Consider the following 16,582-nt stretch of genomic DNA (forward strand, 5'->3'; position numbering starts at 1 on the left):
GAATGATTCAGAAATGGCTTGAGGATGATTACAATTTATATACAAAACTTGAACGGATATATACAGTATCAAGCTAGAAATGGAAAAGTATAATTTGTAAATGCCATTAAAATGTGGGCTTGGATTTTAGTGTGATGTTACAATACTGGGGCGGCAGGTAGCCTAGTGGTTAGTGTGTTGGGCCAGTAACCGAAAGGTTGCTAGATCGAATCCCCGAGCTGACACAATAAAAAAATCTGTAGTGGGTTAACTCCCTGAACAAGGCAGTTAACCCACTGTTCCTAGGCCGTCATTGTTAATAAGAATTTGTTCTTGCCTAATAAAATAGATACTGTGTTGTTGTCATATCATATGATACACACAGTATGTAGGATACTGTAAGATATTCAATAAGTCAAATTTACAGTAAGTCCATTTTATAATAAGTGAGATTTACAGTAAATCAGATTTACAGTAAGTCCATTTTATAATAAGTCAGATTTACAGTAAATCAGATTTACAGTAAGTCCATTTTATAATAAGTCAGATTTACAGTAAATCCATTTTATAATAAGTCAGATTTACAGTAAATCAAATTTACAGTAAGTCCATTTTATAATAAGTCAGATTTACAGTAAATCAGATTTACAGTAAGTCCATTTTATAATAAGTCAGATTTTCAGCAAATCAGATTTACTGTAAGTCCATTTTATAATAAGTCAGATTTACAGTAAATCAGATTTACAGTAAGTCCATTTTATAATAAGTCAGATTTACAGTAAATCAGATTTACAGTAAGTCCATTTTATAATAAGTCAGATTTACAGTAAATCAATGGTATATTAAATGAGAAGCATGATGGTGATGGCATGTTATATCATTATGTTTAAACTAATGCAGACGATGTTCACATGCATTTTTATTGAGTTGCATTTGGGGGATTTGTCAGGTCGTACTGTTCACATGCATTACATCCGTCCCGTCCTTTCCCCTTCCCTCATCCTGTTCCTCTAGTCTCCTGTTCCTGATTCTAACTTGTCTTGCCTCTTTTGCTTTGGGACCTTCTCTGACTTTTGAACCGATTGTCCTGTGTTGTCTTGGTGTACTAACTAACTTACAGTAAAATGTATAAGACAAGTCCTGTATGTGATCTCACCTCCTTGGCTTCTCCCACTCTCGCCTGTTATTGCAGTGGAAGAAGAGCAGCAGTCAGCTGTTTCGCCTAAAAAGAAACAAGGCAATGGAAACACGAGGAACTCACCCAACAGTTCACCAAAAATGACGAGGTAAGACAACAGCTTCAAGAGAACACTATCTATCAGTACTGTTCCGTTAGTGTTTCTTTATATGTGACCGGATTCAGGATAGTAGGCGTTTGACGCTCTTTTCTACTTCACAGTAGGGCCGTTAAAAAAAACATATATATATATTTGTATTGGTTTTTGCAGAAATGCCTTCTTGACCATGGAAACTTTCGTATGCATTGATTACAGACTGGTCTGGGATTTGTTAATACTGTATGAATTTTGTACAAATTATTATGAGCCTAGTTTAGCCAAGGAGAAAGCACTGAGCTATGTAGGGAGAAAGGCACGATCCCTGATTGGCTGAGATAATGGAGGGGGATAATAGAGACACTACTTCCTGGAGGACAATGCCATGCTGACTCATTTGTTTATTCTTAAGGAGATGAGTGGGGCCTAATTAAGAGGGTGTGAACGATGCTGACTCAAGTGATTGTTTTTTTCTCCTACTTGTCTCCAAATTGGGAGAACAAGTTTATCAAATTTACAAGATGCATAACTTTCCCATGTTCCCCCCCAACTGCAGTGAATGATATGCCAAGACCTTTAGACTAAGACCTATAGACTAAGACTAAGACCTTTTCATGTTGTAGCTGAACCGGACGCTAACGCACCACAAGCTTCACTTTTTTTTCTTCTTAAATCCAAGTCTGCAACATTTGACACAGGATCACCTTCCTGAATTCAGTCACAGGTCGTAACTTCCTTGATGATACACATTACACAGAATAAGAACGAGAGCGATACAGAGAACTCTCTAAAGCTGAAACATTTCTACGCTGTCAATTTGTCAGCTGTTAAAAAGACAAGACATAAGCTTCAATATTTATTTCATGAGAGAGACAGACCGATCACGAGAAGTAATACTCTAGCTTTAAGGCCTCAACTGTCACCCCTCCCAGTCCCATCCACATGTGCTGGACTTTTAAACATCAGTGACACTAATGACAGCACCAACCAATCAGAGAGACTCCTGTGGCTCTATCGCCCCCGGCAACTCTATTGTAGCGATCCCTTTGAGTTCTATTTTTGGTTCACAAGACCACGTGTGATATGCCTCAACGCCATCCAAACTGAAAATCAAATGCTACCTTGCTTTTATCTTGTCCCGTGGAATTAATTGAGTGTTTATTGATTTTGACGGGTGATAGGAACTGCTATTCAACACGAGGCCATTAGAAGGAATAGAAGAGACATTATCATTCAAGGGGAAAGGTAATAGACAAACCAGATCAGAGGGAAGTCACATTGCAGAGTATGGAACAACTGTAAAACTCTCTGCATAAAATAGGATTGAATTCAACTGTACATTGCTATTGTATATACTTTGTGTAAAAGCAAGTTGTAATTGAAGGTACCTCGATGCTAGTTAAGATAATACTACAGTCCTACAGTTACCAACAAGCATTTGCTCACCTGCTTACATGAGGAAAATCATCTTTGTACAGTAACTAAACCGCGTCCCTGTTCGCCACATCATTTATGCATGTTTTCTTTGATCTGTTTCGGACTGGTAAAATTTATTTGGAGGCATTTGGCCTCGTCTGATTTGCTTCAAAGTGAATGTCAGAGCTGTACAGTAACGCTTTCGGAGGTTTCCCTGGCTCCTGGAAAGGTAGTCGAAGCTCTGGGGATCTTTTAATACTATTCAGACTTTTCATGTTATAGCCCTGAGCTAAATGGACGCTAACGCACCACAGTGTGTATGTACAGTGTTTATTTTGTTTACTGCGGCACTGTGTGTCTAAGACTATTTTTACCCTCTGGACATTATAGTTCATCCTATCCTATCATACTCCGCTGTTAGCCATGCTAATAGTGCTGGGTATACGGGTGGACCTAATCTAATACAGTATCCCGATCTGATCTAGTACTGTATACTGACTGATCTGTCCTAATACTGTATAACGATCGGATCTAATACTGTATACTGATTTGATCTAATACTGTTTTACTGATCTGGTCTAATACTGTATACTGATTTGATCTAATACTGTTTTACTGATCTGGTCTAATACTGTATACAGGTGGATCTTATTTAATACTGTATATAGGTGAATCTGATCTAGTACAGTATACAGGTGGATCTGTCCTAATACTGTATAACGATCGGATCTAATACTGTATACTGATTTGATCTAATACTTTATACCGACCTGATCTAATACTGTTTTACTGATCTGGTCTAATACTGTATACAGGTGGATCTTATTTAATACTGTATATAGGTGAATCTGATCTAGTACAGTATACAGGTGGATCTGTCCTAATACTGTATAACGATCGGATCTAATACTGTATACTGATTTGATCTAATACTTTATACCGACCTGATCTAATACTGTTTTACTGATCTGGTCTAATACTGTATACAGGTGGATCTTATTTAATACTGTATATAGGTGAATCTGATCTAGTACAGTATACAGGTGGATCTGATCTAGTACTGTATAACGATCGGATCTAATAATTTATTACCTGATCTAATACTGTTTTACTGATCTGATCTAAAATTGTATAACGATCGGATCTAAGACGTTATAACGACCTGATCTAATACTGTTTTACTGATCTGATCTAATACTGTATACAGGTGAATCTGATCTAATACTGTATATATGTGAATCTGATTCTAATACAGTATACTGATCTTATATAATACCGTATACAAGTGGATCTGATTTAATACTGTATACTGACCTAATCTTTCATGAAATACTAAGGTGCATCGTCTGGCTGCCTGCACTGTGAACTCGAAGAAGCGATTGTTTGCAGTAGCCTAAGGGATACTTTATTTCTACAAGCTGATAGAAAAAACATCTGGTTACGTATACCATGTGTTTTCTACAGGACCTGGGGGCCCCACGGCCCTTGTAAATAAGTAATGATCAACAGATTGGCTGTGGGTTTTTGAAAGGCATGCCTTTGTCAGTTTGTATGATGGGGGGGGGGGGGTTCAAAGCCATTGCCTGATTCCATTGCCTGCTGGAGCGGAGCGTGGGGGGGGGGGGGAGTGAATGCTCATTCACAGCTAGGAGCTACAGTGCTCTTACTAAAGGGAATGCTGGAAGAGCCCATTTAAAATGCCCAGCTTCTAGCAGAGTTTCCACTCAGTTGAGCTGTCAACTCCTATGTTCTAAAATGCATGGATTTTATATGCTACTGATGTTTTATCTTTCATGTTGAAAGTGAATCTAAAATCCATCCATCACAGAGATAAATCTACAATGTACAGTAGCTAGTCAGAATAAATATTTACTAATTCGAATTTAAAAAATAAATAAAACATTTATTTTTATTTGGATCTGAGACCCATGTCATTCAGAACAATTTCAACAATTTCAACATTTTCAACTCAATCTACGTAGTGAAAATAATGAAACACATTAATGAAAGCAAAATAAAAAAATAAAAAGCTGTATTGTCACATACACCAGATAGGCGCAGTGAAATGTGTTGTTTTACAGGGTCAGCCATCGTCGTACGATGCCCCTGGAGTAAATTAGGGTTAAGTGCCTTGCTCAAGGGCACATCAACATTTTTTTCACAATGTTGGCTGGGGTATTGAAACCAGCGACCTTTCAGTTACTGGCCTAATGCTCTAACCGCTAGGCTACCTGCTCTAACCGCTAGGCTACCTGCTCTAACCGCTAGGCTACCTGCTCTAACCGCTAGGCTACCTGCTCTAACCGCTAGGCTACCTGCTCTAACCGCTAGGCTACCTGCTCTAACCGCTAGGCTACCTGCTCTAACCGCTAGGCTACCTGCCTTCTGGTTAAAAAAGGAAGTTAAAACACACTTTAGAAACACCTTTATGAAGACAAAAACTATAGAAATTATCCCTGGAAGTAGAGTCAGTAGAATCAGCTGTAGAGATATTATATATAGGGGCTGTGTCCCAAACAGAACCCTCTTTCCTACACTTGGTTTTGATCAAAAGTAAGGAATAGGGTGCTATTTGAGAAAAGGACACGGCGATATAGCCTGATGACGTCAGAGAGAGAATGTGACGTGTCACAGAAGTGTAACAAGTCACATCTACCCCCTCCTAGGTGATTTCCTCCTGGCTGAGGCGAACTCTATTTCCACAGAGTCCCTTATGGGTCACGAGACAAAGTCACACAGCGTTAGCTCGCACTCGTCCGCACCGTGACACACGTCATGACGGGAACAGTGCAGCTGAGGCGAGCGGCGGTGTAGGGTTGGACAGTGACTACGTCCCAAATGGCACCATATTCCCGACCGTAGTGAATTACTAATAACCAGATGGACCCTTGGTCAAAAGGTAATGCACTACATAACGAATAGAGTTCCATTTGGGACTCACCGCGTCTGAGACTGTGAGAGATAGCTATCTTGGCAGACATAGTCTGTGCCTCGCTCACCAGTAATGGCTGGGAGCGCAGATTGAAGTGACAAGCCTCCACTGAGTGAGTGGTGAAACATGCTTGGTAATGAAATATGGGGGGGGGGGGGGGGGGTGTAAAAACCACTAAATGTTTTCACTCTTATATTTACCACCTGTTCTGCTCTTCCTCTCACCTTCCTACAGAGCATTAAAATAACACTACGTCAGGCCGGCGTTGTAAATAACAACTTGCTCTTGATTGGTCAGATAAAGGTGCTCCAGCTGATGATTGTTACTAGAGTATTGAGGCCTCTCGAAGTGTAAGAGATATTAAAGCCAAACGTTAATATATATTTTTGATATGCTATAATATGTAAACACATTACCCTAGAAGTCAACCTGCTTGCACCAATCCCTTGCAATTACAGTAACGTACAAACCATGCCTCCCCCTCAATGATTTTAATTAATTAATTCAAACATGAATTATTAATGAATTGCAATCACAGAAAATAGATTACAGTAAGTGTAGTGGTATCGTAAAACTGATCACGGTAACATACTGTAGTGTAAATTTACAGGATCATACTGGCAGCAGATTTGCCAGTATATTAATGTTATTGTATTAATACAGAACTGTTTTTCTTAGTATAAAACATTATACAGCATCCCTGCTGTAAAGCAAAATTACAATATTTATGTGGCAACTTTGCTGTGAATTTACAAGGGAAAGTTTTACAGTGAAGGCAACTACTGGACCAATTGCTAAAATATATGTTGATAAGCCAATGAAAGTGGTTCTTTGTGATGATCAACCATTGTGAGCGCAAGGCCAATTTCGTAAAACGTATTATCCTAAAATGTTATTTTTTCATTTATTTAACCTTTATTTGACCAGAAAAAGCCCAATGACACCCAGAGTCTCTTTTTCAATGGAGACCTGGCCAAGAAGGCAGCAACAATCAATACATTACAGAATTAAAACACACAACAACATGGTCCATCCTAAAGAAAAGTATTTACACTCCTCTGTAACAGAGTCTCCCGTCAATATTAAAAATGTATTTAGTGACACTAACATATCTAGATGAAGCAGGGATTGTAGACTATTCCACGCGTCCTGTACACAGGCCGAGAAGGCAGTCTTGTCTAATACTGTAAATGTCCTGGGGACTTTAAATAGCAACCACCTAGCAGACTGGGTATGGTAACTGCTGGTGGTGAAGGAGACCAGACTACAGAGGGGCTTTGTAGATGAACACATACATATCTTTCTGCGCATATAAAGTGAGGTCCAACCTACCACTTGGTACAATGTGCAATGGCGGGTGAGAGACTTGGCAATTGTAATGAAGCACATGGATGCATGATAAACAGAGTCCAGTCTCTGTAAGACAGAGGAGGTTGCATGATTAACAGAGTCCAGTCTCTGTAAGACAGAGGAGGTTGCATGATTAACAGAGTCCAGTCTCTGTAAGACAGAGGACGCTGCATGATTAACAGAGTCCAGTCTCTGTAAGACAGAGGAGGTTGCATGATTAACAGAGTCCAGTCTCTGTAAGACAGAGGAGGTTGCATGATTAACAGAGTCCAGTCTCTGTAAGACAGAGGACGCTGCATGATTAACAGAGTCCAGTCTCTGTAAGACGGAAGAGGATGCATGTATATAAAACAAGTCACCATAATCAATAACAGAGAGAGAAAAGTGGCCTGAACAAGCTTATTTCTAGCCATAAGAGGGAAGCAAGCCTCATTACAAAAATAAATGTTTAACATACACTATATATACAAGCGTATGTGGACACCCCTTCAAATGAGAGGATTTGGCTATTTCAGCCACAACAGGCAATTGAGCACACAGCCAGGCAATCTGCATAGACAAAAAATTGGCAGTAGAATGGCCTTTCTGAAGAGCTCAGTGACATTCAACGTGGCATCGTCATAGGCTGCCATCTTTCCAGCAAGTCAGTTCGTCAAATTTCTGCCATGCCCAAGGTCAAATGCAGTTATTGTGAAGTGGAAACGTCTAACGGCTGTCCTCACTACCAAGTTCCAAACTGCCTCTGGAAGTGACGTTGACAATGCCAAGCGTCGTCTGGTTTAGAGCAGTGGAAACGCATTCTCTGGCGGTGATGAATCACGCCTCACTATCTGGCAGTCCCACAGACAAATCTGGGTTCGGCGGATGCCAGGAGAACGCTCCCTGCCCGAATGCATAGTGCCAACTGTAAAGTTTGGTGGAGGGAGGAATAATGGTCTGGGGCTGTGTTTTTCAAGGTTTGGGTTAGGCCCCTTAGTTCCAGTGAAGGGAAATCTTAATGCTACAGCATAACAATGACATTGTAGATAATTCTGTGCTCCAACTTTGTGGCAACAGTTTGGCCCTTTCCCGTTTCAGCATGACAATGCCCCCATACAGAAATGGTTTGTTGAGATTGGCGTGAAAGAACTTGCGCATAGTCAGGGCTCTAAACAGAGCTCAACCCCATCGAACACCTTTGGGATGAATTGGAACGCCGACTGAGAGCCAGGCCTAATCGCCCAACATTAGTGCCTGACCTCACTAATGCTCTTGTGGCTGAATGGAAGCAAGTCCCTGCAGGAATGTTCCATTATCTAGTGGAAAGCCTTTCAAGAAGAGTGGAGGCTGTCATAGCAGCAAAGGGGGACCAACACCATATTAATGCCCATTATTTTGGAATGAGATGTTTGACGAGCATGAAGTGTCTCTTTTCAAGTAATGCACGATGTATGATTACAACCAAAACTTTACCCTTTACCTCAGCTAGCCCCATTTAAACACAACATTTACCTCAGCTAGCCCCATTTAAACACAACATTTACCTCAGTTAGCCCCATTTAATCACAACATTTACCTCAGCTAGCCCCATTTAAACACAACATTTACCTCAGCTAGCCCCATTTAATCACAACATTTACCTCAGCTAGCCCCATTTAAACACAACATTTACCTCAGCTAGCCCCATTTAAACACAACATTTACCTCAGCTAGCCCCATTTAAACACAACATTTACCTCAGCTAGCCCCATTTAAACACAACATTTACCTCAGCTAGCCCCATTTAAACAACATTTACCTCAGCTAGCCCCATTTAAACACAACATTTACCTCAGTTAGCCCCATTTTAACACAACAATTACCTCAGCTAGCCCCATTTAAACATAACATTTACGTCAGCTAGCCCCATTTAAACACAACATTTACCTCAGCTAGCCCCATTTAAACACAACATTTTCCTCAGTTAGCCCCATTTTCACACAACCTTTCTGTGTCTCTCACATATGCAGGTCATTTTGAATGTGAAATTGAGTTCTCCTGACAGATTGGATGTTGGGAAGTAGAAAGCATTTTAAAGAAGACGTTTGCCTGCGTTATCCAACTACCTTCCTGAGAGGGAGGACATTATGGCTATAGCCTTGGGGTAAATCCCCACAGACAGACATTTTAGCTCTCCTGTCTCATGGAGCCTGAGGGATTGCAGTGTCAGCTGACACCGTCATACTTAAAACCTTACTTAGGGTGGCATTCTTCTAATGTCCATACAGAGCAAAGGTACAGTGCACTTAACTAATAAAATATATGAAGTATTTAAAGGTCTAGGGATGAAGGCAGATGTTTCCTGTCTATATTTCAGAGTTTAATCTTCACTAATTTGACAAATCCATGTTGTAACAAGAGCTAGTGACGATGTATGGAACTAAAACTAGATTATTCCAATATTTATTTTCAAAGTTATATATATGGTAAAATGCATGCTTTTTTTCTAGGCCTGTAAGCACTTGGTGATTGGGCATTATATCCTAATTATTTATCCCCATACACAATGAGCTTTAAGATTGGCCCCATGTGAAATGAGATCTCTTTCCTCTACCCTGTCTGCCTCCACAACATTAATATTACAACTGTTTTCAAAATCTCATCTCCTTTTTTATAGCGTCAGCACACACTACAACCACAGATAGGTACCCTTGTTCGGAGACCACTGCAGTGGTCAGTGTACGATAGCATCAAGCTCAGACGCTCATAACCTCTCTCAGTAATTAGTAACATTGTTTATTTGGTCCTGACATACACACATACACCGCTTGGATGCTTAAACATTAATAGCCTTCAGTTTAGAAAGAAAATATAAAATATGATTGGGGCAAATCGATGAAATATTAAGTGAGGTCTGTTAAGTCTTTACTGTCAGGAGCTGTAAGGAGGCCGTAATTCTCCATGCTCATGCCAGTCAGAGGGGTTTGTCCCAAATGGCACCCTAATTCCCTATATAAGTGCACGACTTTGGACCAAAGCCCCATGGGCCTTAGTGTAAAAGTAGTGCACTTATATACAGGGAATTAGGGTGCCATTTGGGAGGCATCAAGTGTCAGTGTACTGATGCATTCTCCTTCCTTCCTCCGCCACACCGCTGTCCTAGATGTCACCCACTCTGATGCTTCTGCAGTTTGTTGGCGTCTCCACTGATCGCTTCTGACAGGAATAAGCAGGGGGGGAAAAAATGTACACGACAAAGCTTCGATTTTGAGTAAATGTGATTTGTTTGCAGATTCCCTTTTAAAATGTTTCTAATGTTATATTGATGAGTCTGTTTTGGAGGATAGAAACGGAAGTTTGATGGGAAGTCATGCTGATGTGTGAAAAACCCAAAGGAAGTAAAGTGCTATGTTGAGTGCAGGGACACTTAACACCCGTGAAATAGGGCGCGAACACAATTTGTGTCCCAAAGGGACCCTTTCCAATAGGGTTCTGGTCAAAAGTAGTGCACTATATAGGGAATAGGGTGCCATAGGGCTCTGGTCAAAAGTAGTGCACTATATAGGGAATAGGGTGCCATAGGGCTCTGGTCCAAAGTAGTGCACTATATAGGGAATAGGGTGTCATAGGGCTCTGGTCCAAAGTAGTGCACTATATAGGGAATAGGGTGCCATTTGGACAAATCCATACTGTAAGCAACAGTCAGGTTCCCTTACCTGAAGGTTCTTCTGAGATGTAGACTAAACATCCTTTAGTATCCTGACGTCCTTAATCTCTTGCTTTTATGCACGATATTCAGTACATGCATCTATATCTGCTCAGATGAAATATAAACCAGATGAATATGTATCACCAACCAACGATCCACTTTTCAGCTATACGACCGCATGTAAATAATGCTTCTCAATTTATTGCCTAATAATCCCTTCACCTTGATGTTCAGATATTGACCGGCGGTCGCCGACAACGCGCCAGTTCAATACGTTTTTAAAATGACACAACGACGACAAGCCTCCAATCCTCCCTCAAGGTCTATCTCTCATCCCTCCATTTCTCTTCTCTCTCTCTCTCTCTCTCTCTCTCTCTCTCTCTCTCTCTCTCTCTCTCTCTCTCTCTCTCTCTCTCTCTCTCTCCCCTCTTTCTTTTGTTTGATTAGGCATGACCCTCTCCTCATGCCGGGGAACGAACAGATTGAGAACATGGATGTGAACGTGAAGAAGTACGACTCCACAGGGATGTTCCACTGGTGCCAGTCCAAAGACATCGAGAAGGTCATCTTGGTGGGTACCTCACTCCCTCACGCTGAGGTGGTCATTCATCACGGGTCGTGTCCCAAATAGCACCTCATTCCCTATATAGTGCACTACTTTGGGATTTTCCGTGTGGGCCCTGGTCAACAGTAGTGCACTGTAAAGGTTATAGTGTGACATTTGGGACACGGTTCTCTCCCCGTGACAGATTTGTCGTGTCACGAAGTTCCACCAGACATGGACAGGGCAGTTAAACACGTTGTAATGAGGTGGTTGACATGCCATTAGCTCCACTGAGGGGGTCCTGTGTATAGGACATTTCTTATATCAATATGTTATATTGCAATTTGTTAATTACAATGACAGTCTATAAATATTACAGTGGGCTAATTATCATTTTAATGGACAATTTCTTCTCTAAAATATTCAGATGAACTGAATGAAAATAAATCATCTGAACACATTGCTAAATGGTAATAGACACATTTTACAATTTAAATTAGACGAAGTAGTATTGTTGTAATTTTACATACCCGTTTGGTTCTGTCTGACCATTGCAGACCCGGAGCGAAGCTGCCATGACTGTTCTAAGCGGCCACGTGGTCGTCTGTATATTTGGAGACGCAAAGTCTGCTTTGGTGGGCCTTAGGAACCTTGTGATGCCTCTGAGAGCTAGCAACTTCCACTACCACGAGCTGAAACCCATCGTGTTTGTGGGTTCTCTGGAGTACCTGAAGAGGGAATGGGAGACCCTTCACAACTTCCCCAAAGTCTCCATCTTACCTGTGAGTTAAAGAGTTAAATCACAAAATTGATATCCTCAATGTGTTTTCCTGCAGATGAAAGACACAAAATAAATAAATAAATAAATAATGTATTTGTCACATGCTCCGAATACAACTTGTGCAGACTTTACCGTGAAAATGCTTGCTTTTACGAGCCCTTCCGAAAAGTCTTTGGTAATTTTTCGGACTGTCCTCCGACACCACCTGGTATAGAGGTCCTGGATGGCAGGGAGCTCAGCCCCGGTGATGTACTGGGCTGTCCGCACCACCCTCTGTAGCGCTTTGTGGTCGAGGGCGGTGCATTTGCCATACCAAGCTGTGATGCAGCCAGTCAATTTTCTCTCGATGGTGTAGAAATTTATTTAGCCTTTTTTACGTACAGTGTTGTACGAGTCATTATAACATAGCATTATGTTTGTTTCACCTCCTGTCACAGGGCACACCATTGAGCCGGGCCGATCTGAGGGCCGTCAATATCAACCTCTGTGACATGTGTGTCATCCTGTCGGCCAATCAGAGCAATATCGACGACGCTTCACTGCAGGACAAGGAATGTATCCTGGCGTCACTCAACATCAAGTCTATGCAGTTTGACGACAGCATCGGGGTGTTGCAGGCTACCTCCCAAGGTAAGGAAGGGTTTTAAGGGTTAGGATCTAGGGTTAGGTTTAGGGTTAGGGTTAAGGTTATGTTTAGGGTTAAGGTTAGGTTTAGGGTTAGGGTTAAGGTTAGGTTTGGGGTTAGGGTTGGGTTTAAGGTTAGGTTTAGGGTTAAAGTTAGGTTTTCAGGATAAGGTTAGGAGTTAGGGTTAGCGTGTGTGTGTGTGTGTGTGTGTGTGTGTGTGTGTGTGTGTGTGTGTGTGTGTGTGTGTGTGTGTGTGTGTGTGTGTGTGTGTGTGTGTGTGTGTGTGTGTGTGTGTGTGTGTGTGTGTGGACGTGTTTAACTATTCTTGTGGGGACCAGAAATCCCCACAAGGTTAAGGTTAACGTTAGGGTTAGGGTAAGAGTATAGGTTAGGGTTAGGGGTACGGGAAAATAGGATTTTGAATGGGACTGAATTGTGTGTCCCCACAAGGTTAGCTGTACAACAATGTGTGTGTGCGCGTACGTGTGTGTGTGCGCGTGTGTCCACGTGCGTGCGTGTGTTTGACCTGATGTCACTGTGTTTGACAGGAATCTCTGGTGATGATTGTTCCTCAGGTTACAATGACTATGGCTACTTGTTGGTAATTGGCATTATCCGGGCATTATCCTGACATTATCCAAACATTATCCTGACATTATATGGGCGTTATCCTGGCATTATCCTCACATTGTACTGCCATTATCGTATGCGTTATCTGGACATTATCCCAACATTATCTTCTGCGTTATCCTGGCATTATCCCGACATTGTCCTGGCATTAAGCAAATTAAATTATAGATTATCTTACACATTTGATTCTTATTACTAATTTGTAATCAATTTTACACACACAAAAAAAATATGATACAGGAAGTAATTTATGAATATTATATCAAAACATTTCCTGACATCGCGTGAGACGTAGAAGTGAGACGAAACGGGCTTCAATAACGGACTGGCATTCCCGTCCTGCCATTGACTGTACTACTTTAAGGGACCTCTTGACCTGGTTGTTCCTCTATAATACTTGTGTGACCTAGTGGTCGGGCTTTAGTCAGCAGCAAGTGACAGATGTCAAACCACAGGCTGTGTATTATTCATGCAGCGTCACCGAATTCATGTTTTTACTTGTCAGGGAGAGAGAAAAAAGGGAGGATGTCAAGTCCATTTAGATTCACTCTCACCTCACTTGTTTCTGTTATTTCGTGTTATGTATTTATGACACTTTTTCAGCATTAGAATATTTGTATTTTTTTTTTGAGACTCCACTCAGACGGCGACACTTTGACGGGAGACAAAATGAGCAACATGTAAACGTTTATATTGTGATATTTACGGATGGAGGCACCTCTCATGAATACAGCTGAATTGACTCAACATTGCGTAATATGGGCTTACTCCAAATGACTTGAATGTGACCAAGAATGGCTAAAATATGTTATACAGTATTGATAAATAATCATATCAATTCCATTTTCCTTGTAGTTCTATACTTTCTTTGGAGAATAGATAAGTGCCTCATGACAGGAATATGCTTTGTGTTAACATGTTACTGTAGGCCTCGAATGTATGCATTCATAAGGCCTTTATAACAGCTACATAATAAGGCATTATATCATCATCTGTCGTAGGCAGTCATCAGCATCTCTGTATGTTTCCATGTAGGTTTCACCCTGCCAGGCATGGACAGGTCTTCTCCTGAAAACAGTCCAGTTCACGGGGGGTTGGTCCCACAGGCTTCCATCACCACAGGAGCCAATGTCCCCATCATCACTGAACTAGGTATGTCAGCAGGTATGAATGAAATGTCCCTCTGGCATTGTCCTTAAAGAGTGTGAAATGGGTGAAAAGGAAGGTTTCATGGAATTATATACATACATTTTTTGTATAGTTTTAGAGTGATGAAAAAACACCGAAATGAATTGCCTGATTGAGAATATATATATTTTTTTTATCTGATCCAGTGTGGTAATAGTACGGATGTTTCAGCTTTTTAATAAACGAAACAGACCAGAATTCCTCAGTCAATCTATGCTTTCTAACACATTCTGAAGGTGATTTTCATGTTTTCAACCATTCCATGACTAATACATTTATCTAATCTTTAACCTCGTGACTATTTCTCCCTAACACTTGTCTGTAGCACCGTTAGTAAAAGCAGCAGGCAAAGTCCTACCTGTGATTTCATTCAGTCAGGATACAAGCAGTGGGATCAACATACACATAATAACAGAACTGGGTAAGAAGCCGCTGCCTCGGTGTTGCACTTACCGCCGCCGAGCCGCCTCGTCCTCCTCCAGCTTCCTTTTGATTTCTCTGTCTGCCTGGTCCAAGAGGCCTAGGTTACACCCCAAATGGAGCCTTATTCCTTATGTAGTGCATTATGTAGGGAATAGGGTGTGATTTGGGATGTAACCCTAGTCTGGTTCATTCCCAGGGTATCACTTTGAGCAGATTGTACTCTGTTACTCTGGGTTCTCTTGTTGGAATTGACTGTCTTGTTTTGGCCTATTTCTCTTTTCTGAGAATCACAAGGCTCTTTGATCCCCAATACAAGTCCTCGTGGCTGTTTCCTTAGTAGCACCTTACTTCTGTTTCCATAGTAGCATCTTAGTTCTGTTTCCATAGTACCATCGCAGTTCTGTTTCCATAGTAGTATCGCAGTTCTGTTTCCATTGTAGCATCTCAGTTCTGTTTCCATGGTAGCGTCTTAGTTCTGTTTCCATAGTAGTATCTCAGTTCTGTTTCCATGGTAGCATCTTATTTCTGTTTTCATACACTTAGAAATAATGGTATGGTTAGGGTATAATATTGTTCCCTGTTGTACAGCAATATTAAAAACACATAATGTACCTTCAGAGGTACACGTATAATCTCACATGGTACAGTTCGGTACTTTTTAGGCTACATGTGCGGATGAAGATTATAATTCATGTATCCAATAATTTGAATATAAAGGTACAAGAATCACACTCTCAACAAAAGAGGTACAGTGTGAAGGTACATTTCTGGGCGGCAGGAAGCCTAGTGGTTAGTGCGTTGGGCCAGTAACTCAAGGGTTGCTAGTTCGATGTGCCCTTGAGCATGGCACTTAACCCTAATTACACACCTAAGTTGCTCTGGATAAGAGTATCTGCTAAATTACTCAAATATACATTTTTCCCAAGGTACAAGCGTATTTTGTGTACCCTCAATACCCACCATCGGGTACAATACAACATTTTTGCAACCTAAAGGAACTAATGGGTTTGTCACTGGGGTGGTACCCCAAAAAAAGGCACATTTGTACCATAATTATTACCATATTTCCCAGAATGCTTTACTGCAGGTTGATTATAGAATTATTTTTAATATCTGTGTTTTTGAATGTAGTTTAATTTATTCATTAATCTTATGCTACACAAAGACACAATAACATACATTTTTCTAAACTTATCCAATCAGTCTTTTTGCACTTTAACTGAAATGCTTGTCCAGTTTAGATGGCTTAGGTAGTCTCCTCACAGTGTTCCTAACCATGGCAGTCTTTATTAATAATGTAGGTTGCGGGAGAATAAAAATTCCATCTGTTGGTTATCCTAATTCTGTCGCTGTTCGAATAGGAATTACACATCACATTGTAACCCAGAATAATGTGACTTGCAGGTAGGTTTGAAAAATTCTGGCAACTTTAACCACATTTCCCAGATTTCCCAGAAGTCCCAGTTGGAAGATTCCTGGAAACGGAATAAACAGGAAATCATTCAACCAGGATTTGTTGAAAATCTGAGAATTTGGGAAAGGTTACCAGCATTTTGAAATCCTACTTGCAGGCCTGATGTGGCCTGTAAACCATTAATTACAGTTCACTGTATTAGGATAAAATTAGGCCTCAAAATATGGCCTCGTGAGATATATAACAAATTGTCATAAAGAGTTTAATTGGAATGATAACATATGCCTAGGAAGTCCCTTGATGAAGACCACAGGACTGAAAATGTACCAATACAAAAACCACGTCTCTTTCTCTAACAA

The 16,582-nt window shown here is 40.8% G+C and overlaps 1 protein-coding gene across 13 annotated transcripts in view; it reads left to right on the forward strand.

Moving 5' to 3' along the window:
- LOC118357681 (calcium-activated potassium channel subunit alpha-1-like) overlaps window positions 1-16,582 on the forward strand; it is a 270,854-nt gene that overhangs the window by 234,266 nt on the left and 20,006 nt on the right. For 7 of the 13 annotated variants that reach the window (XR_008077913.1, XM_052477630.1, XM_052477629.1 and 4 more), the window contains 6 exons: window positions 1,172-1,265; window positions 11,066-11,189; window positions 11,720-11,944; window positions 12,381-12,573; window positions 14,234-14,350; window positions 14,712-14,807. Coding sequence is in view for 12 of the 13 variants with exons in the window: in XM_052477630.1 (XP_052333590.1) it covers window positions 1,172-1,265; window positions 11,066-11,189; window positions 11,720-11,944; window positions 12,381-12,573; window positions 14,234-14,350; window positions 14,712-14,807 (849 nt within the window). In the remaining variant the exon portion in view is untranslated. The remainder of the gene's footprint in view (window positions 1-1,171; window positions 1,266-11,065; window positions 11,190-11,719; window positions 11,945-12,380; window positions 12,574-14,233; window positions 14,351-14,711; window positions 14,808-16,582) is intronic. The other 6 variants (XM_052477633.1, XM_052477631.1, XM_052477632.1 and 3 more) reach the window with 1 other exon arrangement.

Source organism: Oncorhynchus keta, chromosome 24 (genome assembly GCF_023373465.1).
Source record: "Oncorhynchus keta strain PuntledgeMale-10-30-2019 chromosome 24, Oket_V2, whole genome shotgun sequence".
Taxonomy (NCBI): Eukaryota; Metazoa; Chordata; class Actinopteri; order Salmoniformes; family Salmonidae; genus Oncorhynchus; species Oncorhynchus keta.